The sequence below is a fragment of the Dipodomys merriami genome, unplaced genomic scaffold (genome assembly GCF_024711535.1).
Source record: "Dipodomys merriami isolate MVZ:Mamm:240054 unplaced genomic scaffold, mDipMer1.0.p SCAF_97, whole genome shotgun sequence".
NCBI lineage: Eukaryota > Metazoa > Chordata > Mammalia > Rodentia > Heteromyidae > Dipodomys > Dipodomys merriami.
Window position 1 is genome coordinate 2,175,496 of NW_027206590.1, and position 25,709 is coordinate 2,201,204.

Here is a 25,709-nt window from a genome sequence, read left to right on the forward strand (position 1 = left end):
AGGATCACTGAAGCCAGGTGATGGGTTTTGAGCCCCTAGGAGAGGTTGTCTTACTAAGTAGGGCTATAGACACAGAGAGGCTAAGCAAAACCTCTCAGGACACAGATTTCTGAGAGCACTCCCTACAACCAATGGCCTGTTTCTGTGTCCAACGCCAAGAAGGCTACCAACCAACCCATAGAATCTCTTTCCATGTTCAACTGTCAGGGTTTTTTATTTTGCTAAATCTTATCATATAAACCACTAGAAAACTGGAAGTGGCACTGTGGCTCAAGAGGTAGAGTGCAAACCTTGAACTGAAGAGCGCAGGGACAGCTCCCAGGTCCAGAGTTCAAGCCCCATGACCGACCAAAAATGAAAAAAAATAATTTAGCAAAGAACTACAAATATTTTAACAATATTCGTTAGTTGATCCTGTGCTGTAAAATGAGATTGTTTTCCCCCATTGGTCTGACATAAAATCTTCAGTAAGGGTATATATACTTGTGCCACATGTCTGCTTGAAGATCTTTCTCCAGAGTTTGGTAGGATACTGAAAATAGTGCACATATGGGTGGAACCTACATCACAAACTCATTCTGGGGATAAAGTGACTGTGCAAAAGCTGAGACATAAACTCTATGTAATTCTAGTGATTTTTTTTTTTTTTTTTGTTGGTCGTGGGGCTTGAACTCTGGGTCTGGACGCTGTCCCTCAGCTCTTCAGCTCAAGGCGAGCGCTCTACCACTTGAGCTACAGCGCCACTTCCGGTTTTCTGGTGGTTTATTGGAGATAGGAGTCTCACGGTCTCTCCTGCCCGGGCTGGCTTTGAACCGCGATCCTCAGATCTCAGCCTCCTGAGTAGCTAGGATTACAGGCCTGAGCCACCAGTGCCCGGCAATTCTAGTGATTTTTAAAACATTAATTAAAATCATTACCCCAATTCACTGCTGAAAATGTTGATTTGCTTATCATAAATCCAGCAGCTCTTTCTTTCGTCTTGGTTTCTCTGCAACACTAAGTGAGGCTTCTGAGATAACTTGCTCTCATTTCTGGGTTCACAGTCACATAACAGTTTAATTATCTGTTGCTTCTGGGTCCTGCCATACTGAACTTGGGAGGGCTGGCACTATCACTAGCACCAGCATTCAGTACAGAGCCTTGCTCAGGGTTTCTCCATGACTGAGAGCCACTGATGGACAAATGGCTGTTTGCTATGGTGTCCTCATTCCATAATCAGCAGTCCCGTAAAGCTCACTTTCAGCCTCTGCTATTCATACCAGTCCTCCAGCACACCAAGTGCTCCATTCAGAACCCTTGGCTGCATCTGTGCAGCCAAGATGTCCTGAAGCACCTTAAGCTGAACATGTTGAACTACTATACCATCCACATCCATGGAGAATGAATTCCCTCAGCACCTCCCCATATTTGAGGGGGAATTATCCTTTCAGCAGCCCAGATGCAAAACTGTTGGTTCACTATTAACTTCTTTCCATGCTTAATTTTTTCTTTAAATCATGTCATGTCAGCTAGGAAACTCTGGTTGTAAGAAAACTCAAAACTGGCTGAAGCACAAAAAACTGCCTCTTTTTCCCATCTGTGAAGTCCAGAAGCATCCTGATTCCAGGCATTTAAGGATGGGATAAGTAGGAACTGAAGTCAACTCTGCAGAAATCTTTCTCAAGTAGGGTGGCTGTGTTCAGATGAACCATATCCAGTCCTATCCGCTGTAAAATTTATTTTTCCTGCTTGCCAATCACCACTTCAACTGCTGGCTTGTTTCACAGATTCCATTTGTTCATATTCCCACCTAAACTGTTATAAATTCTCAAAGTCGGTGTGACAACCATGAACCTCAATCCCCAGCAGAGTATGCACTGTCAGTAGACAAAGGATCCACAGAAAGAATATTTGTCAATTACTAAGACAGTGTAGCAGAAGTCTGCTTGCTGCTGTAAGTTGGGCAAGTGTTTTGGTGACTCACTATACCTTTCCCTCTACTCTGGTAAGAAACTTGAAGCAGTAGATGTAGGCACATTCCAGAAAGATCTTAGTCTAGCACGGAGTGGGGTGGATGGCCGCAGTGCTGGGAGTCTCTGCGAAGTCCTGTTTTGAAGCCACCTGGAGTTTAGTTTGTGAACTATAAAAGAAGGCGTGTGGTCTATAAAAGAGACACTCATCAAGCAGAATAAAATCCCCACTCTTCATCACAGAATGCTTCCTGGCGGACAGAATGTCTGACCTGCCTCAATTAAGGCCAACCAAGAGGATTAATCCCATGTAAATGATTATTTTTATGAGTACTCCACAATAATTAAAACTTAGCTTCAGACTGAAACTGGCTGGTTCTTATACTGAAGGAAAACAGTACAAATGGTTAAATGGGACATAAGGAAAACAGTGTGGGAGTCAGAATGCCACACTCTGCCATCAGTGGGGTGCCTAGGGCAAGCTGCTAGACCCTTCTGGGCCTTCTTTTAATCCATAAGGGGCTCACACCTAAACTCATTAAATTCCAGTGAAGGGCTCCTATGAGCAACCAAAAACATATATAAAAACTGTGAGTTTTACCATTACTCATCTGTAGTATGGTTGGCTTACTTTCATTTACAACTGAAACTACGACTCATTCCTCTGCAAGGGCCCCTCCCCCATCACATCAGCTTCTTGGATTAGTAGTGTTCCATTAGTAGTGTTCTAATATAAGAGCAATTCTTCAACCAAATTTAAGAAGACTTGACATCCTAGTTGAAAATGAGGAGTCTTCAACCTGAACCAGTCTACACGGACTGGTCTTTCTTGATCTCTAGACATGAAATTCCCTTCAGTCAAGCAATGGAATGGACACAAAAATAGGAGCCAAGTAAGATATAAGAGAATAAGCCATGGAACTTGTGCAGTAGGATGAATATAAACATGAATTTTACCAGGCCCCTGTGGCTCACACCTATCATCTTAGCTACTCAGGAGGCTGCGATGTGAGGATTGTGGTTCAAAGTGAGTCTGGGCAGGAAAGTCTGTGAGACTCTTACCTCTAATTACAAAAAAGACCAAAGTGGAGCTGTGGCTCAGTGGTAGAGCCTTGAGCACAAAGCTCAGGGACAACACCCAGGCCTTGATTGAGTTCAAGGCCCAGGATTGGTACAAAAAAAAAAAAAGCAGATGTTTCAGTAACAGGTGATAGAAAAAAAGCCTTGTAGTGAACACGAGGGAAAAAGGCAATAAGCAGACTAGAAAAACTAACCAAACAAAAATTCATTATGTTTTACGTTTTCAAAGGATCCAAGGAGTAGAATCTGAAAATCAAAATGAGAACTTTTAAAAAATCAATTTAAATATTAAGAAGTCCCTTCTAAGAAAGTTACATAATTAGGAAAGTAGTGAGTGTGCTGATTCTGTTTACATCCCAATGTTTTCCCAACCATATTCTGATAACAAGACTAAAAAGTTACCAGTGTGTGAATATCAATGATTTGGGGAATATTATCTGTGTAAGTTGTCTGACTCTAGCGTCCTTTTAAAAAGGACCAGAGCTGGAGGCATGGCCAGTGTTAGAATGCTTGCCCAGTCTTTGTAAAGATGAGTTGCAGCCTCAGCTGATAAAAAGAGACTGAAGGAAAGACCAAGATGTGTAATGTAGCAAGACTCAGCCTTCTAGGTAGGATCAGACACTGCTCCCTCAAAGGATATACATGCTGTGCTTATCTGAGCAGGTATGAGGTTTTTCATCCTTCAGGGCAATAAGAACTTCTGATTTTTTCAGTCATTTGAAGATTTATTTTTCTAAAGTGGCTTTTATTTTTTTCAAACAGGAAAAGATCTTTAGAATAAGAAAAACATCTTTTTCAACTCAAATTATTTGCCATTACTCTAAATGGCCATAGCAGGCTGTTTGCTGGAGTGCCACGCAGAGGCCAGGTTTATTAACAGAAATTCCTTGCAGAAACCTTTTTCTACCCTCTTTTCCTTCCTGTACTTAACAAGAAAAGTTTTCAAAGCATCTAATAAAACTCAACTGACATATTTAAAGTGATGTACAGCACTTACTGCCTTGACATCAGTTTGTTTTGGGTGGAGATCTAGCTTTGAATTAGTTTCAAATGCCGTGTCATTGGGCAAGCCCAGTTAGTCTGCCTGCACAGACACCCCCAAATTGCCTCATCTTCGGAGAAACTACACCCTGCTCAGAAGCCTGGCTCCCATCTCTAAGTGCCCTCGGGTGTTCCCTGGTAAATGCACACCCTTGAGTCATGTGTTTGACAGTAACCATTCCAGTCCTGTGGCATGAGTAATCCATACTGATTACACTAAAGGCTCTAACTTACTAATCAGTCTTTGAAACAGTCTACCATCAGAAAGATTTAAGTTATGGACTTTTCAGATTGAGGAAGGACCATTACATCTCATACAATTTTCAGAGGAAGTCTACTTTTCTCCAGCCCTCTGGAACAATAGGATATCAGAAAGATTTAAGTTATGGACTTTTCAGATTGAGGAAGGACCATTACATCTCATACAATTTTCAGAGGAAGTCTACTTTTCTCCAGCCCTCTGGAACAATAGGATATATGGAGGATTCACTGTGAGCCCCGGGCAAGTTTTAGGGTGGGTCTCCAGAGGCCACCTGGGAGGAAATCAGGAAATGGCAGTGCTATCCAAAGTCAATTATTACAAATGCCAATTTTCCTAAGCTATGAAATACTAAGTACAAATATACACAACATATTATGCAGCTTTAATTTTTGTTTGTTACTGATGGTCTGGACTGAATCAAGGCCTGAATAACAATGGCCCTTTTAACTTGAGGTTATACAAATGTGATATCTGACTATGCAGCCCAAGACTAAAAAGTCTCCTCTAAGAAAGGTACACGAGTAGGAAAGTAGGGCGGGCACAGAGGAACTATTTCTTTTGCAGCAGTGATCATTAATATTCTTCTAACTATGCAAGTGAAATGGAAAGATACCTGGTTTCAAGTAAGGGTGCTTTGCTGCTCCTGTGGAAAGTATTACTCAAAAAAAGAAAGAGATAAAATTGCCAAGGCAGGTTGTATTAATGACAGACATTGACAGAGGCCATGCTTCAGTGACATGTATTAGAATGAGAAAGGCCGCAAGGTGAAGGGACATTACTCTCCTCTCTGTCCTATCCCTCTCCCCAATATGCTGTCCTTAACACACCTCACACCCACTCATCCTGTGTCCTCCCTGTCTTCTGCTCAGTGATGAGTGGATGAAATTGGCAATGTGACAAATGGAAGGAAGAAAGGTCACAGCCTTTAATAGTATGATTTTTTTGACACCTATGGCAGGTAAGACAAGGTGTGGTGTGGAGGAAGCAGTCCATTCTTGTCCCGGGGGAACTGTGTGGCTCCTGGGTACAGCAGTCTCGTGGTAGCCACCGTGGCATGGCAGCAGAGCTACACACTCGAACCTGTCAGCTTTCAGTCTGAAGAGTGTTTCAGTCTACTTGCACCTTACTAAGGTTAGTGATGCCAGAAGCCCTGGGGCAATGGTCTATCCTTTGATCACAGCAATGGGTCTCAGTTTAATGGCCTTCTTGCTGATTCCGGCGTCATGGCAGGTATTCACCACATCTGTCACATTCTTATAGGACTCAGGAGCCTATGGGGGAGGGAGGGAGGAAATGCTGTAAAAAATCTATCTTAAGAGAATCTTTCAAACTTCACCTATAACTGTGAGAAATATATATTGGAGAAATATTGAGGATTTCTCTTGTTTATCATCTTAGCAAAAATTAAAAACCCAAGTAAGCTCAGTGTTAGTAAGTAGATAAGTACTCTCACACCGTTACACATTTTCTTCCTATATTTCTTTTTTTCTTTTCTTTTGTTTTCCCGGGCGTGGGGTTTGAACTCTGGGCCTGGGCACTGTCCCTCAGCTCTTCAGCAAAAGGCTAGCACTCTACCACTTGAGTTACAGTGGCACTTCTGGTTTTCTGAGTGGTTTATTGGAGATAAGGGTCTCACGGCCTTTTCTGCCCAGGATGGCTTTGAACCTCGATCTTCAGGTCTCAGCCTCCTTCATAGCTAGGATTACAGGCATGAGCCAACCGGCACCCAGCTTCATCCAGTATTTCTAAAAACTGCAACTATAAACATTACTTTTACAGTTATGAAAAGCGATGAATGAAATTAAATAAAACAAACACACCAAAACCTTCCTAGAAGGAAATGCACCAAACCTATGTTAGTGATATTATCTCTGAATAGGAAAATTATTGGCAACTCTAATTTTTCAATGTATTTCTGCAATGGTAAAAAAAAAAAAATTCTCTGGAACGAGGATGCATTAATGACTTTCTCTTACTCTGGTTGAATATTAAATTCATAAATATAAAACTAAAACTATATGTGGATATATGTGCACATTCGCTCAAAACTTGTTTCTATGAGTTTCTAGTCAGACCCACCCTTCCCTCCTTTCCAGATCTGCCTTCTTGCTGCTAATAAACTTATCTCCCTGCTCCCACCCCACATGCCCTTATCCATGCCCATGTAGCTGATCTGCAAGACTCCATACATACTGTCCACTGTACCTGACAGCAACTATTTGGTCATGAGTCTCCTACACATTTAAGTTCCATCAGAAAGGTAATTATGTTAGTTTTATTTATTATACTATCTCTAGCACCCATAGCATGTCTATAAGTATAAGCTGAGTATGTTAAAAACATAAAACAAAAAAAACATGTGATATAAGTGGACCACCAAACATCAACAGTGGCTAATTCCAGATAGCAGCATCTGAGATGCTCCTTTTTTTTTTTTTTTTGTATTTTCCATATCTTTTTAATTAAAAATGTATTATCCTAAGGACAGGAAAAATATATAAGTATTAAGAAAAGAAGGCTCAGGTTGGGAAGGTAGCTCAGTGGCAGAGTGCTTGCCTAGCATGCATGAGGCCCTGGGTTCAATTTCTCAGCACCACATAGGCAGAAAAAGCTGGAAGTGGCCCTGTGGCTCAAGTGGTCGAGCACTAGCCTTGAGCTGAAGAGCTGAGGGACAGCGCCTGGGCCCAGAGTTCAGGCCCCAAAGTCAGGGGGCGGGGGGGGGGGGAGGGGGGGAGGGAAGGCTCTGTTATAATCCAATTTAGAAATTTTATTTTTAAGACTATACTCTTAATTATTAAAAGACCTGAAAAAGACCTCAGGGGATGAAGATACTGATTACAAATTAATTTTTAGCAGCAAAACCTGGAAAATACATAATGTCCATTATGGACACAGACTAAGGCACTCAGATGGTAGAATATTCAGCAATGACTTAAAAGTAACACAATTTTATAACATGTTAAATATAAAAAGGGACAACAAAACAACTTCTAGGGTACTTCGTTTCTAGATGACTAGTTTTCTTTTCTCTCTCTCTTTTTTTTTTTGGATTGGTTGTGGGGCCTGAACTCTGGGTCTGGGCACTGTCCCTCAGCTCTTCAGCTCAAGGCTAGCGCCTTACCACTTGAGCCACAGCACCACTTCTGGCTTTTTCTGTTTATATGGTAAGGAATCGAACCCAGGGACTCATGCATGCAAGGCAAGCACTCTGCCACTAAGCCACCTTCCCAGCCCTCTCGTATATTTTTAAAAAGGAATTTATGTACTTCTAATTTAAGCATGCATGGATAAGTATAGATCACTTAAACGAAACCTTTCCTCTAGTGAATTAAACAGAACTTTTTCTCTAAACATTGGCTCCTTTTTCAAATTTGCTTTCCAACTGAAACTTAGGTATTCAAGTGTACAAAGCAAGGTGAGAAGATCTTCGGATTAAATGATCACAAAGCTTACACATAAACAAAGACTACATAACAACTATATAGACAGACGGTATTAGAACTGAAGTTTATATGGACTTGGCTTATGCTAAATGTTTATCAGAACTTCACTCACCTCTTCCATAACCAGTTTGGGTGAAGCGACACGGATTGCAATCCCCATATCTGCCAATTTGTCTAAGACATCCTGGAAATCTAAATTACGTCGCGACTTTGCTCGGGACAACGCACGGCCCTAGAAAGGGAACATACAGGAATGAATTTCATGCTATACATTCTGAGCTAAAGTTAATGTATCATCAGGTACCTAAACTTACTTACAAATTAAGCAAGTGAACAGGTTTTAATGAAGCACTGTGATAGCTGGAATGTAGATTTGCGTCAGTTAAAGCTCTATCATTTATAAATAAGTTACAGCAAATTCTGTGATAATTTCCCAGTCTGAATTTTCTGGATTTGCAGGTGTGCAACAGTCCCTAGCCCTCCCAGGACCTTGCTGAAACGGGGGGGGGGGGGGGGTACCAAGTGACTAAACAACACATAAGGAATAATTTCCAAGAAGTGGTCTCGACAGACAGATGCAAAACTTAACTTTGTTCATGCTCAACCAGGTCCATGTACCTACAGAACAAAGGTAAACTGGAGAGAGGCTTCTTAGAGGCTCTTGTGTTCCTTACCGCTCCATGACAGGTTGTCCCAAAGGTCTCAGTCATGCCCTGTTCAGTGCCCGTAAGAACATAACTGCAGGTTCCCATGGTGCCGCCAATAAGCACCGGCTGTCCAGTGAGCTGAGGACACACAAAACCAACACACAATGTCACCAAGAACACCACTGCTTTGCATGCTTGAAAGGAGTTTTCCTCCTGCACTGCAGAACTGTGGGACTCAAGACCCATCATCCTTCAAAATACATTGACACTACTTTAATTCTTTGGTAACTGGGAGAGTAGGGAAAAGGAATGAAATGGAGACGCGGGGACCAGGGAGAGCAGACTGCAGCAATATGAGCAAAGAAAAATCCAAGAAAGTGGAGGGCAGTGTTCCTAGAACAATTGGGCAGTGTTCCTAGAACAATTATCTTGACTAAGGCCATAACTTTGTTGGCTGTAGTTTTCCTTATTTGTAAATAGAGTAGCTAAGAGATTTTCCCACTCTACCTCAGCCAGACACCAAAAGGCTCTGAGTAATGAAACAGACCGAACTTAATCTTTATCCCACCTTCCACTATTTCCAAGGCCTTAATTTCGTCAGTGGAATAAGCTACACCCAGGGCAGCACATTTTGACAGCACCATGATGGAGAGGAAGCACTGCCCTCCTGGGTGATGGAATCTTTTCTGTACACAAGTGCGCTTCAATGCATCCATGTTTAGCATGACTTAAATCATGACCCCATCACTTAAAATACAGACACAGGGAGACGTACTTGGTAATCAACAGCAATGAGCGGGTGGTGAGGAGGGAAAGCACGGGTGGAGCCCTTCCTGTGCACCAACAATGTCCGCTCCTTTCCATCCACCACATGCTGCTCCACTTTGGCAATATTGTGAGAAACGTCATAGATCACATGCAGGTCCAAGTCATCGGGCGTCGTGTTGAAGACCTTGGCAAAAGCCTGGGAGAAAAGCTTAAGTTAAAATATGCCAGTGCTGGTGGTTTACGCCTGTAGTTCTAGCTACTCAGGAGGCTGAGATGTGAGGATCAAGGTTCAAAGCCAGCTTGGCAAGCAGACAAGTCCCTGAGATTCTTTTCTTTTCTTTTTTTTGGGGGGGAGGGTGAGGGTCCGGTCATGGGGCCTGAACTCTGGGCCTGGGCGCTGTCCCTCAGCTCTTCAGCTCAAGGCTAGCGCTCTACCACCTGAGCCACAGCACCACTTCTGGCTTTTTTCTTTTTGCTTATGTGGTGCTGAGGAATCGAACCCAGGACCTCAGGCATGCAAGGCAAGCGCCCTACCACTGAGCCACCTTCCCAGCCCCAGTCCCTTAGATTCTTATCTCTAACCACCAGAAAACCAGAAGTGGTGCTGGGGCTCAAAGTGGAAGAGCATTAGCCTTGAACAAAAAAAGCTCAGGGACAGGACTCAGTCCTTGAGTTTAAGCCCCATGACTGACCAAAAAAAAAAAAAAATCTACCAGAACCAGCTCTTCAGAACTTATCTTACTGGCTCTTCAGAACTTATCTTACTGGCTTCATCTAGTCTGATCCTGAAGGGAATAAGGAAATTTAGAATTGAAAATGGTGGTATCACTAATCTCCACATACAGGAGAGAGACGGTAGCTGTTCAGTCCACACTCCTGTCCCTCCACTCCAGCTCTGGTTGCAAGGCTGCCCTCAACTCCCTTCCCCCAAAAACACTTCTCCAGCCTTCCTAACCTCAGCAAATCTGAGAAATCACTTTGGTTTCTTTTTGCTCATTTCCCCGGCCTACCTGATACTCTGCAGACTCAGGTGACACGCAAACCTCACACTTCTACACTCCTTTTTTTGTTTTTTTTTGAGTGGTAGAGGTTTGAACTCAAACCTTGCCCTTGAGTTAAATGGTAGGCAAACGCACTGTCACTTGAGCTACACCTCCAGCCTTAGCATTCTGAACATCATATCAATTTGTAAAACCAAACCCCACATGCTTTCATTTTGACTGCTCTATTTGAATGCCCGGCTTCAGGATTAACTAGGAAGAGGAGAGCAATATGACTGTACCTGACGGGTTAAGAAGGTCATGGAAGAGCGGTTAACCCAGGCATAGTTCCCAGCCGCTGCCATTCCCTTCAGGTAGTCCTGCCCCTCAGGGGAGGAGATGCGAGCACAAGCCAGTTGGCGGTCATTGACTATGATCTTGTCTCTCTTCATAGCCTTTTCCATAGCTACCAGTGCATCTGGAATGAAAGAGCAACAAGTCTGAACCAGTTAGGTTTCCCTTCAATCACTCTCAGATTTACCGAAGAAAGGCTACATTCAAATCCATCCTACAAAGAGAATACAAAGGAGAAATACAACTTTCCTTTGATGTGCCTCTGAGTTCATCTATTTGCTCAGTCAAGATATACTTACCTGCCAGAATGTTCTCTTAAAAAGAGAACACTATGTAAGGCACAAACCCAACATGTGCCTCAAGAAGCCCAAATGAGGGAGAATGATGGGAGGGGTAACAGCGATCAAGAGTCATTCCTCATAAACTGACTTGCTGACTTGAAACCCCTTTGTCTAACTACTTAAAGGTAATAACAAAATTACAATAGAAAGAAAAGAAAAAAGAATCAGATGTGTACACAAATGGCAACAATTTGATCTGAGTGCCTTCCTCCCCAACCTCAGAACAAAAGAGAAGGGAAATAAAAACCACTCTTATTACCATCCTGGTCTCCAGAAAATTCTGAAAGGCCAGTTAATGCTTCATGTATCTACTGGATTAAACAACCTAATGACACAAATGATTAACTCTTACAGGATGAGATATAAACACAAGGCCGAACTGTAACATTACATCTGATGCTTATAGTTCCCACGTGCTTATGTTCTTTTTCATACATCCACTAATCTTTCACACACCCAAAGTACCCTTTGCCCTTATTCTTGTTTTTGTTTGCATTTTTTTTCTGCCATGCATACCTTTTCTTTTTTTTTTTTTTTTTAACGAATGAGGCAATTTATTAACCCAGCATCTTTGTTCTAATGCTTCTTGTTGGCAGCTGCCACCTGTCCGGCGATTCTGTCCAGATCTCTTTGTCCCTGAGGTGTCAGCTTGCGGCCCCCATCTTGGTCCTTTTCCACCATTTTCAGCCCCTCCAGGGCTTGGAGGACCCGGCGAGCCACGCTCTTGGAGCCTCGGCTGAAGTGGCTGGGCATGACGCCGTTCCTCTGCCGACCCCCGTAGATCTTGGTCATAGAGCCGACCCCAGCGCCGCCCCGCATGCATACCTTTTCTAAAGCTCATCTCCATGTTGTATCCATGAAGCCATATCTAAGATCCTTCTCCTAAACATATTTATTTTCTTTTTATGATCTTTTTTCCCTCCTTTTTGTCAGTTGTGGGGCTTGAACTCGGGGCCTGGGTTCTGTTCGTAAACTTTTTTGCTCAAGGCTAGTAGTTTACTACTTGAGCCACTGCTTCACTTTTGGTTTGCTGTGGTTAATTGGAGATACGGAGTCTCACAGAGTTTTCTGCCAGAGTTGGCTTCAAACCATGATCCTCAGATCCCAGTCTTCTGAGTAGCTAAACATGACTTCTCCTTCATGAGACAATGATTCCACCACAGCACTAATCTTGCAGAGCAGGAATCTGAAACTTCCTGAATGAATGACTACTTCATCAGTTACAGTCTGAATGTTTTCTTGGCAAGACAGTTAATGGTAACCCCTAAGTAAATGTAATGGTAAACAGAGCTGACATTCATTGAATGCTTTCTAAGGTACTCAGGTGCTTAACACACATTATTTCACTAACCTTCCTTGACTACACCATATAAAATAATGGTTACACTCATTTCAGTTGACAAAGGCCAAATGAAATTATTTAGATCACAAGTTAGGAGAAAAAAAAACCCATGGGATAAAGTATAAAAAAACCCATGGGATAAAGTTTGAGCTGTCTTAAGCTTCTAGCTGGCTTCCCATAAAAAATACATTTTAGCACCAAGTGAAAAAATCAGTTGTAGAATGTACCTGTGGCTACTTGGTGGCCCAAGCCTCTGCTTCCGCTGTGTATCATCACACACACCTGCCCCTTATGGTCGATGCCCATTTTCTTAGCAGCATACTCATTGAAAATCTCATCCACAACCTGAATTTCTGCATAGTGGTTGCCTGCTCCCAGGGTCCCCAACTGCAAATGTAAAAATGTCTGATTAAGTAACTTCAATCTAGGGCTGGGAAGGTGGCTCAGTGGTAGAGCGCTTGCCTTGCATGCCTGAGGCCCTGGGTTCGATTCCCAGCACCACATAAGCAAAGAGAAAAAAGCCGGAAGTGGCGCTGTGGCTCAAGTGGTAGAGCGCTAGCCTTGAGCTGAAGAGCTGAGGGACAGTGCCCAGGCCCAGAGTTCAGGCCCCACGACCAGACCCCCCCCCCCAAAAAAAAAAAAAAGTAACTTCAATCTGGTTTGAAGAAGACCCACTTAAAAAATAAAGAAGCAAAAACAAGCCATAACCATCACCAAAATAACCATACAAATAATGTTTTATGTCACAGCAAAATTCTGATCTGAGAAATGATTCCATTATTGGAATATTCCACACAAAAATAATAGAGACTGGCTTCTGAGGTCTATTAAGTGTTTGAATTGCACATATGTAAAGAGCTTCATATGGGCTGGGAAGGTGGCTCAGTGGTAGAGCGCTTGCCTTGCATGCATGAGGCCCTGGGTTTGATTCCTCAGCACCACATAAGCAAAAAGAACAAAGCTGGAAGTGGCTCTGTGGCTCAAGTGGCAGAGCGCTAGCCTTGAGCTGAAGAGCTGAGGGACAGCGCCCAGGCCCAGAGTTCAGGCCCCATGACTGGACCCCCCCCCCAAAAAAAAAGCTTCATAAACCAAAAACCCTTGTCATTAAATGACACCTGGGACATTTCAAGCATCTTTAAGAGAAGGGTCAAGTTCTAGGTAAAATGCTAGTTCATGCAGATCCTTAGCTAAGGACCAGGTTCAAATTCATTTTCTGCTGAAAGAACATAACATACCCTTAGGCTAAGCTAACAATGATCCAGAGAACCAGAGAATAACACTGCTAGTCTTCAGAGATTGCCAAGTTTTCTTTTGTTTTGTTTTGTTTTGTTTTTTTCCAGTCGTGGGCCTGAACTCTGGGCCTGGGCGCTGTCCCTCAGCTCTTCAGCTCAAGGCTAGCACTCTACCATTTGAGCCACAGCGCCACTTCCGGCTTTTTTCTTTTTGCTTATGTGGTGCTGAGGAATCGAACCCAGGGCCTCATGCATGCAAGGCAAGCACTCTACCACTGAGCCACCTTCCCAGCCCCATAGATTGCCAAGTTTTAACTAGTCAACCCCTACCCTGCTTACTGGGGCTTGAACTCAGGGCTTGGGCAGGCTTTAAATTGTGACCCTCAGATCTCAGTCTCCTGAGTAGTTAGGCTTATAGGTGCTGAGCTCAAACTTTTTTCAATAAAGACAAGCCCCAGAGAGGCCAAAAGTTTTGCCGAAGGCCAGAGTGAAGTGGTAGCAAAGCTATCACCATGAGCTGCAAATTTCATATCTGGGGTACTCTTTTTATTTTTTATTTTATTTATTTATTTATTTTTGGTCCAGTCATGGGGCCTGAACTCTGGGCCTGGGCGCTGTCCCTCAGCTCTTCACCTCAAGGCTATAGCACTCTGCCACTTGAGCCACAGCTCTACTTTGGCTTTTTTCTTATGTGGTGCTGAGGAATCGAACCTAGGGCCTCAAGCATGCAAGGCAAGCGCTCTACCACTGAGCCACCTCCCCAGCCCCCTCTTTTTTTTAATTTTTAAAATTATTTATTTATTTATTTATTTATTTTCCGGTTGTGGGGCCTGAACTCTGGGCCTGGGTGCTGTCCTTCAGCTTTTCAGCTCAAGGCTAGAGCTCTACCACTGGAGTCACAGCTCCACTTCCGGCTTTTTTCATTTTGCTTACGTGGTGCTGAGGAATCGAACCCAGGGCCTCAGGCATGCAAGGCAAGCGCTCTACCACTGAGCCATCTTCCCAGCCCTCTTTTTTTTTTTAACTGTATTTTTTTGTTTTCTTCTTTTTTGGTACTGGGGATCAAACCCAGGACGTTATACTTGCTAGGCAGGCACTCTGCCACTGAGCTACATCCCAGCCCCATATCTGGGATACTCTTAATCTCTTGGACACCATGAACTGACAAGGTAAATGTCTTCATTTTAACTGACAGAAAACTTTTAGCCAAATCTACAAATTGTTCAAGTATGCTCATATGTAATTTTGGCATATGACATAAACTTTATATATAATCATATTCCATTTCTTCTCATCTACTTTGAATTTGTGAAATCTTGGTTTTTTTTTTTAATTAACTTTGTAAGTTCCATAATTTTTTTTTTTTAGAAGACTGGTACATAAACAGATTTGCAGTCTTTTGCTAAAAAGAGAATGGATGGATATATATATATATATATATGTATATATAAATACATATGAATACATATATATACAAAAGATAGATTTCTTTTCCTTAATTAAAAGACCTAAATATAGAGAGCTAGCATGTATTCCCTGCAAGGTGAGAGTTACCTGAGGAAGGCCTCTTTTCTTGGCCCTGGCGGAGACCTTGTTGGGGTCAGCTTGCAACATCCTTCCATACTCTTCACAGTGCTCCTTGTCTTCAGCCCAGGCATATCCTTCCCTTAGAGACCAATCAACACCCATCTCTAAGGCCTCCTCCAGGTCTCTGGGTGAGCAATAGAAAGGGCTAGTCATTTCACAGCAATGGTGACAAAGCCTAAGAAAGACCACATCTCAAAGAGCAGATGAACACACTACAATTACTACCTCTTGTGAACCACTTTGTGCTAGTTAGCATATGCTACAGAAACTCCATAGGTTTTTTTGAGGAAAGCAGTCATGTAATTTGCCGGGTACTGTCACACCTATAATCCTAGCTACTAAGGAGGCTGAGATCTGAGGATCCCAGTTCAAAGCCAGCCTGGACAGTAAAATTCTCAAGACTCTTTTCTCCACTTAACCACTGAAAAATCAGGAAGTGGAGCTGTGGTTCAAGAAGTAGTGTTATCTTTGAGCACAAAAGCTCAGGGACAGTGCCCAGTAATCAGATTTCCCCATCATAAATAAGTAAATAAATAACACTCTAAATGGTGAAAGTCACATTTGAAATGATGATTTTATTTGACATTTATATAGTTCAGTGTACTTTGGAATCTTTGTTGGTCATGGGGCTTGAACTCTGGGCCTGGGCACTGTCCCTGTGCTCTTCAGCTCAAGGCGAGTGCTCTACCTCTTGAGCCACAGTGCCACTTCCGGTTTTCTAGTGGTTTATTGGAGATCAGAGTCTCACGGACTTTTCTGCCCAGGCTGGCTTTGAACTATGATCCTTAGATCTCAGACTCCTTCATAGCTAGGATTATAGGTGTGAGCTTGTACTTTGGAATCTTTTAATACATTATATCTCCTTTTGATCCTGAATTCCATGTGACTATGATTAAACAGCCACAGAAATCAATGATCAGATATCACTATTTACTTATTACTAGAAAACCTTCAAAAAAAAAAGACAAATAATAAAGGTATCTAAGCTTCTTTAGGCAATACAGATTTTTTTTTGGTGGTGTCAGTACTGGGGCTTCAAGTCAGAGCCTGGGCACTGTCCCTTAGCTTTTTTTCCCCCAAGGATAGCTCTTGATATCACTTGAGCCACAGTTCCACTTCAGTTTTTGGCTGGTTAACTGGAGATAAGAGTCTCATTTGTCCGCTTAGACTGGCTTTGAGCAGACAAATGAGATCCTCAGGTTGCAGCTTCCTGAGTAGCTAGGATTATACATGAACCAACAAGCTTGCAATACAGGTTCAATTTTAATGTCTATTCACACCTTCACCAAAGTATAATGTGGCTTCACTGCAGCCATAACTTGAGGCTGAGAGGAATACATTAAATGCTTAGAGTGGAAAGGCTTTATTTTTATCCATGGTTCACCCTCTTCCAAAGCATGATCAGAGAGACTATAGCTTTCATCATTTCCCTCCTCTTGACCCCAACTAACAGCCTAGGATAAAACGACTATCTAAAGCATTTGTCAAGATGCTTGATATTTACAATTACGTTTATACTTTAAATGCTTTAAAATGGAGCTGTATGACAAGGATCATGTGAAATCAGAAAAATCATCAGAATAATCGTCTTCTAAGTACATCTTTATGAAAATGTTATTTCTAATTTGGTGGGAGTTTTGTAACACATAATAGCTATAATATTTGTGTTTTGTTAACTGCTTTTTGTCTTTTCCTTTTTGGTATTGGGGACTGAACCCAGGAGACTGCATTTGCTAGGTAAGTGCTTTGCCACTGAGCTACATCCTAGCCCACAATATTTCTTCATAAGTATTCTGCAGAATTTAAGGAGCACTGTTTCATACAACAGTACAGTCAACACCTCTGAGAGGCAATCATACTGTAATGTGGCGTTTAAATTACTATTTAAAGTGCAACTTCTCTGTCATCATTCAAAAGGGAGGTTGTGGAAAACTAAGTTCAAAGAACTTTTGAATTCTGACATTACTTACCAAGTTATTTAGAAAACCTTTCTTAACTCCAATTTTCTTTCTTGTAAATCAGAGGTAATGGGGCTATTGTCTAAATTAAATGACATCAGTACATGGTGCCTTACATTTAGGAAGTGCTAAATATTAGCCCACATTATTCTATCATTAATGCTACTTACTCTATGGCAAGGACCTTTCTTTCTTCTTTTGTTTTCTGGCTTAGTCAGCTTTGTTTTGTAGCTCTAGGGATTGCACATACACTATTGCTTCATCTTTGAATTTTAGTATATTGCCTAGGCTGACTTTGAAACGTTGGGCTAAAATGATCCTCCTGCCTCAGCCTCCCAACTAACTGGCATTACTGCACTCTGCTCAAGGTCTGATCTAATGAAGACTCTGACTGTCACCTAGATCTCATATTTATAAAACTACCTCATTTGTACTTCCTGAAAAGTGACTGAGCAATCCCAATCTCTAAGGTCCCTACATGAGAAATGAAGGTGAGGGCCATGGGGTTTTCCGCTCCCATTTGCTCTTACTTGGCATTCATCGGGATGACTCCTTTTGATCCCACCCCAACAGGAATGTGGTCAAACATAGCCTGGGCAAGTTGTTCCTTCACAGGTTGGACATCACTTTCATCTAAATTGGTTCTTAGCAAGCGGACACCACAGTTGATGTCAAACCCCACACCACCTACAAAATGCAGAGGAGTCAGTTCAGTGTTAGCACAACCAGGTGGTCAGTTGTTACCTGAAGTTTCTCACCAGCAATACCAGGGTTAAAAATACAGCCACATTCTATTTTTGGCAGTCCTGGGATTCTAAATTCAGCATCGTGTTCTTGCTAGGCAGGGTCTCTACCCTGAGCCATCTCCAATCCAAGGAGCCAGTCTCAAAAAACAACTATGTCATAAGACATAAAGGAGAGTCTCTGCTCACGTAATCTGATGACACTGAAATAATCCACAGTAACTCATACAATAAAGGTATGTAATGGCCAGCAGGGCAGTAATGAACAAAGAATAACATGTCAGTTAATATGAGTAATGTTCCTCTTGCTCAGTTGTCAGATGTAACTAACTTTTGGCTTTGCTAGTTCTTTCTGTTTTGCATCTTTTCATTTCATTACTATTTGCTCTTAATTTTCTTTCTACTTTTGGGGGATCTAATTTTGTCTTCTAACAAGATATTTCAGCTTTTCCTCTTTCCTAATTTGTACAGTATATAATTGCACTCAAGAATGGCAGTAACCGTAATTAAAAATGTTCAGATTTAAGTATTTTGTTTTGAGACAGGATTTCATTATGTCACCCAGGCCAGTCTCAAACTATTTTTTTTTTTTTTGGTCCGGTCATGGGGCCTGAACTCTGGGCCTGGGCACTGTTCCTCAGCTCTTCAGCTCAAGGCTAGCGCTCTACCACTTGAGCCACAGCGCCACTTCCGGCTTTTTTCTTTTTGCTTATGTGGTGCTGAGGAATCGAACCCAGGGCCTCATGCATGCAAGGCAAGTGCTCTACCACTGAGCCACCTTCCCAGCCCCCCAGTCTCAAACTCTTAAGTGATCAGAGGTCTCATTCCAGCCTCCTGAGTTGTAGGAATGTATCACTGCATCTAGTTTGAAGACCGCATTTTCTTTCCTTTTTTCTTTTTTTTTCTCTAAAAAGTAGGTTCTAAGCATGAAGTTTGGGAACCAGGATATAGATTCAGACATGATTTACTCTAGGTGTGATTTTGGAAAGATTCCTTCAAGATCCCTTAGGTTCTTCCTCCCCCAGCCAGCCAGCCACGCAGCTTATCTGCATAGTCAGCTTCTCTAGGATGAGCTGGGAAGTATCTGGCATGGGTGGCAGGAGAGTTCTCTGCTACTTTCTTCCCCCACTTGGAGGTGGGGCTGGGCTGTAGATGAACCAGACCAGGAAAGGATGCTCTGGGATCTAGCCTGCTGTTCCCCCCTCTCCTCAAGGATGGGGTGGGGACTGTGGAGAGAACCAGGGTAGGGAAAGGAGAGGCTAGGATCTGACCTGGGACTCCCCACTACAGGCTCTTCAGCAACACAGCCATCAACAATCAGACCTAAGCTGTCTGTGTGTGTGAGCCTTGTGGCTTGAACTCAGCCTGGGCACTGTCCATATGCTCAAGACTAGCATTCTACCACTTGAGCCACATTTCCATATAAGCCAATGTGGGCACACAGGAGTTCTTTGTGTTTGTTCTCTTCTACTTATGAACTCCACTTCCACTTTTGAACTCATTTAATCCTCATAATAATGCTAGGTGATAAATAACATTATTAGAACTATGAGGTAACTGTCATAAAGGCACAAGATGTTTCTATAAAGTCAGTGTCTGAATGATGTTTGGCACTGATGGAACATGGTAAAAAGGAGAGACAAAGAAAGAAGCAACATGCCTAACAGCAGATACACATAGGGCCTTACCTGGGGAAACCACAGCTTCTGGGTCATCCATGTCGAAGGCTGCCATATTCCCAATGGCAAACCCATAGCCCGAATGGACATCAGGAAGACCAATAGATCGCTGGAAGAGAAACTCAGAGTGAAGAATTCCTTTCTCACTCTCTAGTACTCAGGCTGCCTGACTCTCAAATAGGCTGTGAGCTAAGCTTTCCCAAGATTAAGCATGTTATTACTATCCCCCATCTTCCCAATTGGTAGAAATTGAGAAAAAAAAAATTTTCATGAAGGGTAACTTTTTTTTTTTTTTGTCGGTCGTGGGGCTTGAACTCTGGGCCTGGACGCTGTCCCTCAGCTCTTCAGCTCAAAGCGAGAGCTCTACCACTTGAGCTACAGCGCCACTTCCGGTTTTCTGGTGGTTTTATTGGAGATAGGAGTCTCACGGTCTCTCCTGCCCGGGCTGGCTTTGAACCTCGATCCTCAGATCTCAGCCTCCTGAGTAGCTAGGATTATAGGCGTGAGCCACCAGCGCCCAGCATGAAGGGTAACTTTTAACCAAAGAAATTTAAAACAGAAACTCAAAAAAGAAAACAACCAAAAAAAGATTTTTGAGGAGACCACATACTAACTTTAAGGGACTACTAACTTTTAAGATTGTTTTATTATATTGACAAATTATGGTTATGCCAGGTTAAAGAAGAGATAAATAGCTGGGTGCCGGTGGCTCACGCCTGTAATCCTAGCTACTGAGGAGATTGATATCTGAGGATCACGGTTCAAAGCCAGCCTGGGCAGAAAAATCTGTGACACTCTTACCTCCAATTAACCACTAGAAAACCGGAAGTGGTGCTGTGGCTCAAGAGGTAGGTAGAGCACTTGCCTCGAGCTGAAGAGCACAGGGATAGCGCCCAAGCCCAGAGTTCAAGCCCCACAACCGACAAAAAAAAAAAAAAAAAAAGAGGTAAATACATGGCTTATATAGGTCATTAGAGCTAAACAATCACAGACAAAAGTAACTGATTTGTAACATGAGTACTATTCCCAGAAAAGGACTCTGTCCCAAGAAGGAGGTGGGCCAATACAATAAGCATTTATGGTGGTGTCAGACATATAAGAATTCTTAAATGCCAAATCTTTTCACTCCTCATTCCTCCAGTTAAGCACTCAGCAGAACATGAACAGGGCATAAAAGTAGCTATAAAAATGTCTTGCAAGTAGGCCCATTTTCAACATCTACTTCTAAATCTGACTATTTCCTTGGTGAGGACCCACATTTACTGTCAATTCCATCTTAGTAACAAACTTCCTTTGTCCAACCATGCCCTGTGTTGTCCTTCCTCCCTCTACACAATCCCAATCCCTAAACTTATTTTCTTTCCATTTCTTCTTCAACTATATTTGTGAACAGAGCAGCCTTGAAGCTTACAGAAGTGGTGCATGGGTCAAGCAATCATGATGTTACTATGACAGATTAGTAGAAACCAGAAAAACCACCTCAAAGTTCTTTGGTACTTATAGATTCTCACAAAAGCAACCAGAAGTGGAGAAGCCATCCAGATTTAATCATTGCTAAGGTCTCAGGATTATTGCTAGGGGTTCAAAGGCCACTGTCTGTTAGGTATAGTCATCCATTTCTTCACCGAAGTTTAGGCAACAAATATACACAACTAAAGTTCTGTGACTCACGTGAATAATCCCAGGAAGAGCTGCCACATTGCCTATCTGTTTCATGGCTGGTAGGAAGCCACCAATACCTGAAGACAAAAACTCAGTCTTAGAAAGAAGGGCACATTTGATTTGTAGCATTAATTATATTCATGTTTCTAGACTGCTGTACACAAAGGGAGAGTAAGTTAGGGCTATTAAACCAACAAAGTGTAGAAACATGGTTAGAAAGTAATGAGAAGGTAAGTTACATGACAGGAAACTAGACTAAATACCAAAACATGCTGCCAGTGTTCTGTACATACCATGAGAAGTTTGCTTGCAAATATTATTCCATAAATATAAAGCCAAACTATTAACCTTTAAGTTGTCAGCATGAAAATGTATTGTTTTAATAGAAAAAGAAATCAACAACCCGGGTGCCGGTGGCTCACGCCTATAATCGTAGCTACTCAGGAGGCTAAGATCTGAGGATCCCGGTTTAAAGCCAGCCCTGGCAGGAAAGTCTGTGAGACTCTTGTCTCCAACAAACCACTCAAAAACCAGAAGTAGCGCTGTGGGTCAAGTGGTAGGGTTCTCGCCCTGAGCTGAAGAGCGTAGGGTCAGCACCCAAGACTAGAGTTAAAGCCCAATGACCGACCAAAAAAAAAAAAAAAAAAAAATCATCAACCAAGAAGGGCAATGGAAAGAGAGAAACTGAAAAATTCAGAGTTGGGGGAAGTGGGGGCCCAGTCCAACCCTGCTGCCTTCTATAAGACCAAGTTGTTAAGTGCTTTGGTTCACTTCAAGTCTTTTTTGTTGTTGGTTGTGGGACTTGAACTCTGAGCCTAGGCGCTTTTCCTGACCACTTCGGCTTAAGGCGAGTGCTCTACCCCTTGAGCCACAAAGCCACTTCCAGTTTTCTGGTGATTTACTGGAGATAAGAGTCTGTCGGAATTTTCCTGCCTGGGCTGGCTTTGAACTGTGATCCTCTGATCTCAGCCTCCTGAGTAGCTAGGATTACAGGTGTGAGCTACCGGTACCTGGCTTCACTTCAAGTCTTGATCAGTCTATGACAACATTTAAAAACTGTAATTACTCAAGATACTATTTAGTCAGGCCACAAGGGGGAGGGGTGAGGACTTGCAGCAGTCCAAGTGCAACTCTAATGTACTCACCACCACCCCGACAGGCATTCCGTAGCTCCTCGAACATTAATTTCTCCAGTGCATCATTCACATAGAAAACTCCTTCAACCTGGTACCAAAGAAAAGGATGGACATCTGGGCATGTGATCATAAAATACAGGTGCCAGGGACACAATACACTGTATACAATACTTTGTGTTGTTGCTTTACTTGGTATCAAACTTTTTTTTTTTTTTTTTGGTCGGCCGTGGGGCTTGAACTCTGGGCCTGGGCACTGTCCCTCAGCTCTTCAGCTCAAGGCGAGCGCTCTACCACTTGAGCTACAGCGCCACTTCCGGTTTTCTGGTGGTTTATTGGAGATAGGAGTCTCACAGTCTCTCCTGCCCGGGCTGGCTTTGAACCTCGATCCTCAGATCTCAGCATCCTGAGTAGCTAGGATTACAGGTGTGAGCCACCAGTGCCCGGCTTGGTATCAAACTTTTAGATTACCTTAAGCAAGAAGAAAACTTCCTGATAAAGACTGAAAGATGGTTTTGGAGCAGGGGTTGGATGAGAAATGCTTGACCAGTAATATCTATGCAAATATTTCAGAATCAGAAAAACTCAGAAATCTCAAGCACTTCTAGTCCCAAGCATTTCTGAAAAAGGAGACTTGTATTTTGCAATGTTCACAAACTGTTGTTTGAAGATGCTTGCCCTGCTTGAACATGCATGTTAAGATGCACTGTTTATTTATCAATAAGAAATAATGAGCAAATGAATAAACCACACTGCTACAAAACCAAAGGGAAATGAGAAAGCACTGCTTCATCACTGTGAGCTTTTGCTTTCCTCTGTGATGAGCAAAGTGATATGCTGATAGGGGACACTGAATATTGAGCAAAGAAAAGAATAGCTCATCAGGTACTTCTCTTTTTCCTTCCTTCTTTCTTTCCCTTCTCCTTCCCTCATTTCTTATTTGCTGGTACTGGGGCTTGAACTCAGGCCTCTTGCTTTTTTGCTTAGGCTGGTGCTCTACCATTTAAACCATACCTCTACTTTTAGCTTTTTGTTGGTTAGAAAAAAAAGTCTCTTGGCTTTGTCTTCTCAGGCAGACTTCAACCCATCATCCTCCAATCTCAGCCTCCTGAGTAGCTAGGATTATAGGCATGGGCCACTCGAGCCCACTTCCCTTAAAAAAAAAAAAAAGGAGACTTAAGCCTTGCTGGTCCTTGATGTTATTGGGAACTTTTTTTTTTCTTCATACAGAGACACAGGACTGCAAACCTTCAGTGAACTTGCAGGGCATCTTAAGTCATCTCAAGAGCTACTTAACACACAGGGAAGGCTTGAACACAAAGGACAAGCCTGAGATAGTAAGCTCAGGCTTTCAGTCAGTGGTCTTGGCCTTCAAAGATGATGCATTTGTATCATCACAGCAGAGAAGAAGTGACGTGGACACAAAGGCCTGGCCCAGCATCTTCCTAGATTGTATGGAAATCTGTGTGGCCCAATGATCCTAAGAGTCCTTCCTCCAAGAAACCAAGGTGGGCACCAGAGGCTCACACCTGAAATCCTAGCTACTCCAGGCGGATATCTGAGATTTATAGCCGGCCTAGGCAGAAGAGTCCATGTTAATCAGCAAAAAGCCAGAATTGGAGTTGTGGCTCAAGCCTTGAGCAAAGGAGCTTTGAGCAAGCCTTGAGCCAAGCAGCACCCACCACAGACTTTGAGTTCAATCCACAGTACTAGCTGGCACACCCAGGTGTGTACACATACACATACACACTGTCGCCTGTTATTAAAAAAGTTTCGGAACGGAGCTGTGGCTCAAAGTGGTAGAGCACTAACTAGCCTTGAGCCAAAGAGCTAGGAATAGCCCCTTCGGCACTGTTTTCAAGCCCCAGGACCGACAAAAAAACAAGGAATGAAACTAAACCCGTTGGAGCCGGGCGCCAGCGGCTGACGCCGGTAAATCCATGACACTGAGGAGGCTGAGATCTGAGATTCCGGTTCAAAGCCAGATCGGGCAGGTTCAGTCCGTGAGAGTCTTAGGTCCAATTAAGGAATAAAACGCCAAGCTCGGGGACAACGCCCAGGCCCAGAGTTCAGCCTCTAAAAAAACGGCACTTAAAAAAAAAAAAAGAAAGTGACAGTCTGGGGGTGAACACCGGTCTGCCAGCATCACAACGTCTGGCACATGATCAAAACCCACGGAGGCTCAAAGAGGAGCGGAGTTCGGGTGGCAGCAGGTGCGGGCTGCGGGGCCGACGGGACAGGGCGGGGGGTGGGGTGGGGCCGCACGGGACCCGAGGGCGAGCAGGCCCGGAAGCCCCGCCCCGCCCCGCGCCGCCCCGCCCCGCGCCGCCCCGCCCCGCCCCGCCCCGCGCCGCGAGGCCCCTCGGCCTGTCGTCCGCTTCCCCCATCCTCACCTGCATGTTGGGCACGAAGCCCTTCTTGATCCTCCAGCAGTTTTTATTGATCTTGTCCAGGAACTGCAGCTCATCGTTGTAGCTGCGACTCATGGTTGGCGATAAGCGTGGCGGGAACCGCTGGGACGCTACGAGGAGAAAGCTGCAGCCGGCTCGGACGCGTGGAGCCCTCAGACGCAGGCGCAGTGCGCACCCTGGCCGGACGCGCTACGGCGACCGCCGAGGCTCAAGAGGCCCCGCGTCAGAAGATCGCTTTTCTCTGGTTAGACTGTCCTCTAGCGTTCGCTTTCCCTGGCTCTTCATTCGTTTATTTCTGCGAGGCTAAATCCTGTAGTCAGTCACGTCGTGTTGTTTTGTACGACGGTATGGAGGAGCTTGTTTGATATTTTTTACCATTTAGTGATGGCCCTGGGGCATCAATTCAGAATCTGGGCTCTGTCCCTAAGCGTTTTTTTTTCTCCTTCTCCCCTCAAGATAAGTGCTTTACCATTTGAGCCACAGCTCCACCTCCAACTTTTTAGTAGTCAATTAGAGCTAAGAGTCTTATAGACTTTCCTGTCTGGGCTGGACTTGAACCTTGATCCTCAGATCTCAAACACTAGGGTAGCTAGGATTACAGATTGCCAGGTGCCACGCAGGAATTTTATTTTTTCCAAGACAGAGTCTCACTGTGAAGCTCAGTCTAATCTCAAACTTTCCACCCTCCTGCCTCCATCTCTTCAGTGTTGGATTACAGGTGTGCCCCCAGTGCTTCAGTAGGGTTTAGTACCATCTTTTAGCTTTCTTTTTGGAAATGTTTATGATCAGCTCAAGAAAACACCTGGAATCTGGGTCAAGTCCAACCACTCTAGAGAATACACAGTTTGGAATTTACATTCCCAGCAGTGAAGGGAAAACTATATACTTGCAGCTGAAAAATATTTTTTAAATCATTACCACACATGAAATGTTTCAGAATGATTTGGTAAATATATATCAAGTGACTCTTCTGTTAGAAAAATGTCCCAAAGAATAATAAAACACAATAATATTATTTATTCCTAGAAATACTTGGAGGGGGCACCTATTATGGCCAGAAGTGAACTGCAAAGATGAGTAAACCACAGTTTTTTAGA

General features: G+C 43.2%; 1 protein-coding gene and 1 pseudogene across 2 annotated transcripts; both read right to left on the bottom strand.

The window, feature by feature from the left end:
- Window positions 1-5,233: 5,233 nt before the first annotated feature.
- Window positions 5,234-24,770, bottom strand: Rtcb (RNA 2',3'-cyclic phosphate and 5'-OH ligase). Its single transcript, XM_070014436.1, has 12 exons — window positions 24,595-24,770; window positions 22,214-22,292; window positions 21,078-21,145; window positions 19,416-19,515; window positions 17,515-17,671; window positions 14,994-15,150; window positions 12,435-12,594; window positions 10,473-10,648; window positions 9,198-9,386; window positions 8,450-8,560; window positions 7,888-8,007; window positions 5,234-5,603 (listed from the first exon to the last, which is right to left on the bottom strand). Exons 1-12 carry the CDS (start codon window positions 24,685-24,687, stop codon window positions 5,496-5,498), a joined length of 1,518 nt encoding a protein of 505 aa, XP_069870537.1. The 5' UTR covers window positions 24,688-24,770; the 3' UTR covers window positions 5,234-5,495.
- LOC138821966 (small ribosomal subunit protein eS19 pseudogene) lies at window positions 11,383-11,702 on the bottom strand (annotated as a pseudogene). Its single transcript, XR_011370274.1, has one exon. The product of XR_011370274.1 is annotated as a small ribosomal subunit protein eS19 pseudogene (transcript).
- Window positions 24,771-25,709: the final 939 nt, after the last annotated feature.

Bases quoted from the DNA above. Each gene is read 5' to 3' on its own strand.
- Rtcb (XM_070014436.1), bottom strand. From the start codon at position 24,687: ATGAGTCGCAGCTACAACGATGAGCTGCAGTTCCTGGACAAGATCAAT. The intron at 9,387-10,472 runs GTACAGTCATAT...CTTTTCTCCCAG, and splicing joins TGACCTTCTTAACCCGTCAG to GCTTTTGCCAAGGTCTTCAA. The intron at 8,561-9,197 runs GTACGTCTCCCT...GTGTGTCCTCAG, and splicing joins TCATTGCTGTTGATTACCAA to CTCACTGGACAGCCGGTGCT.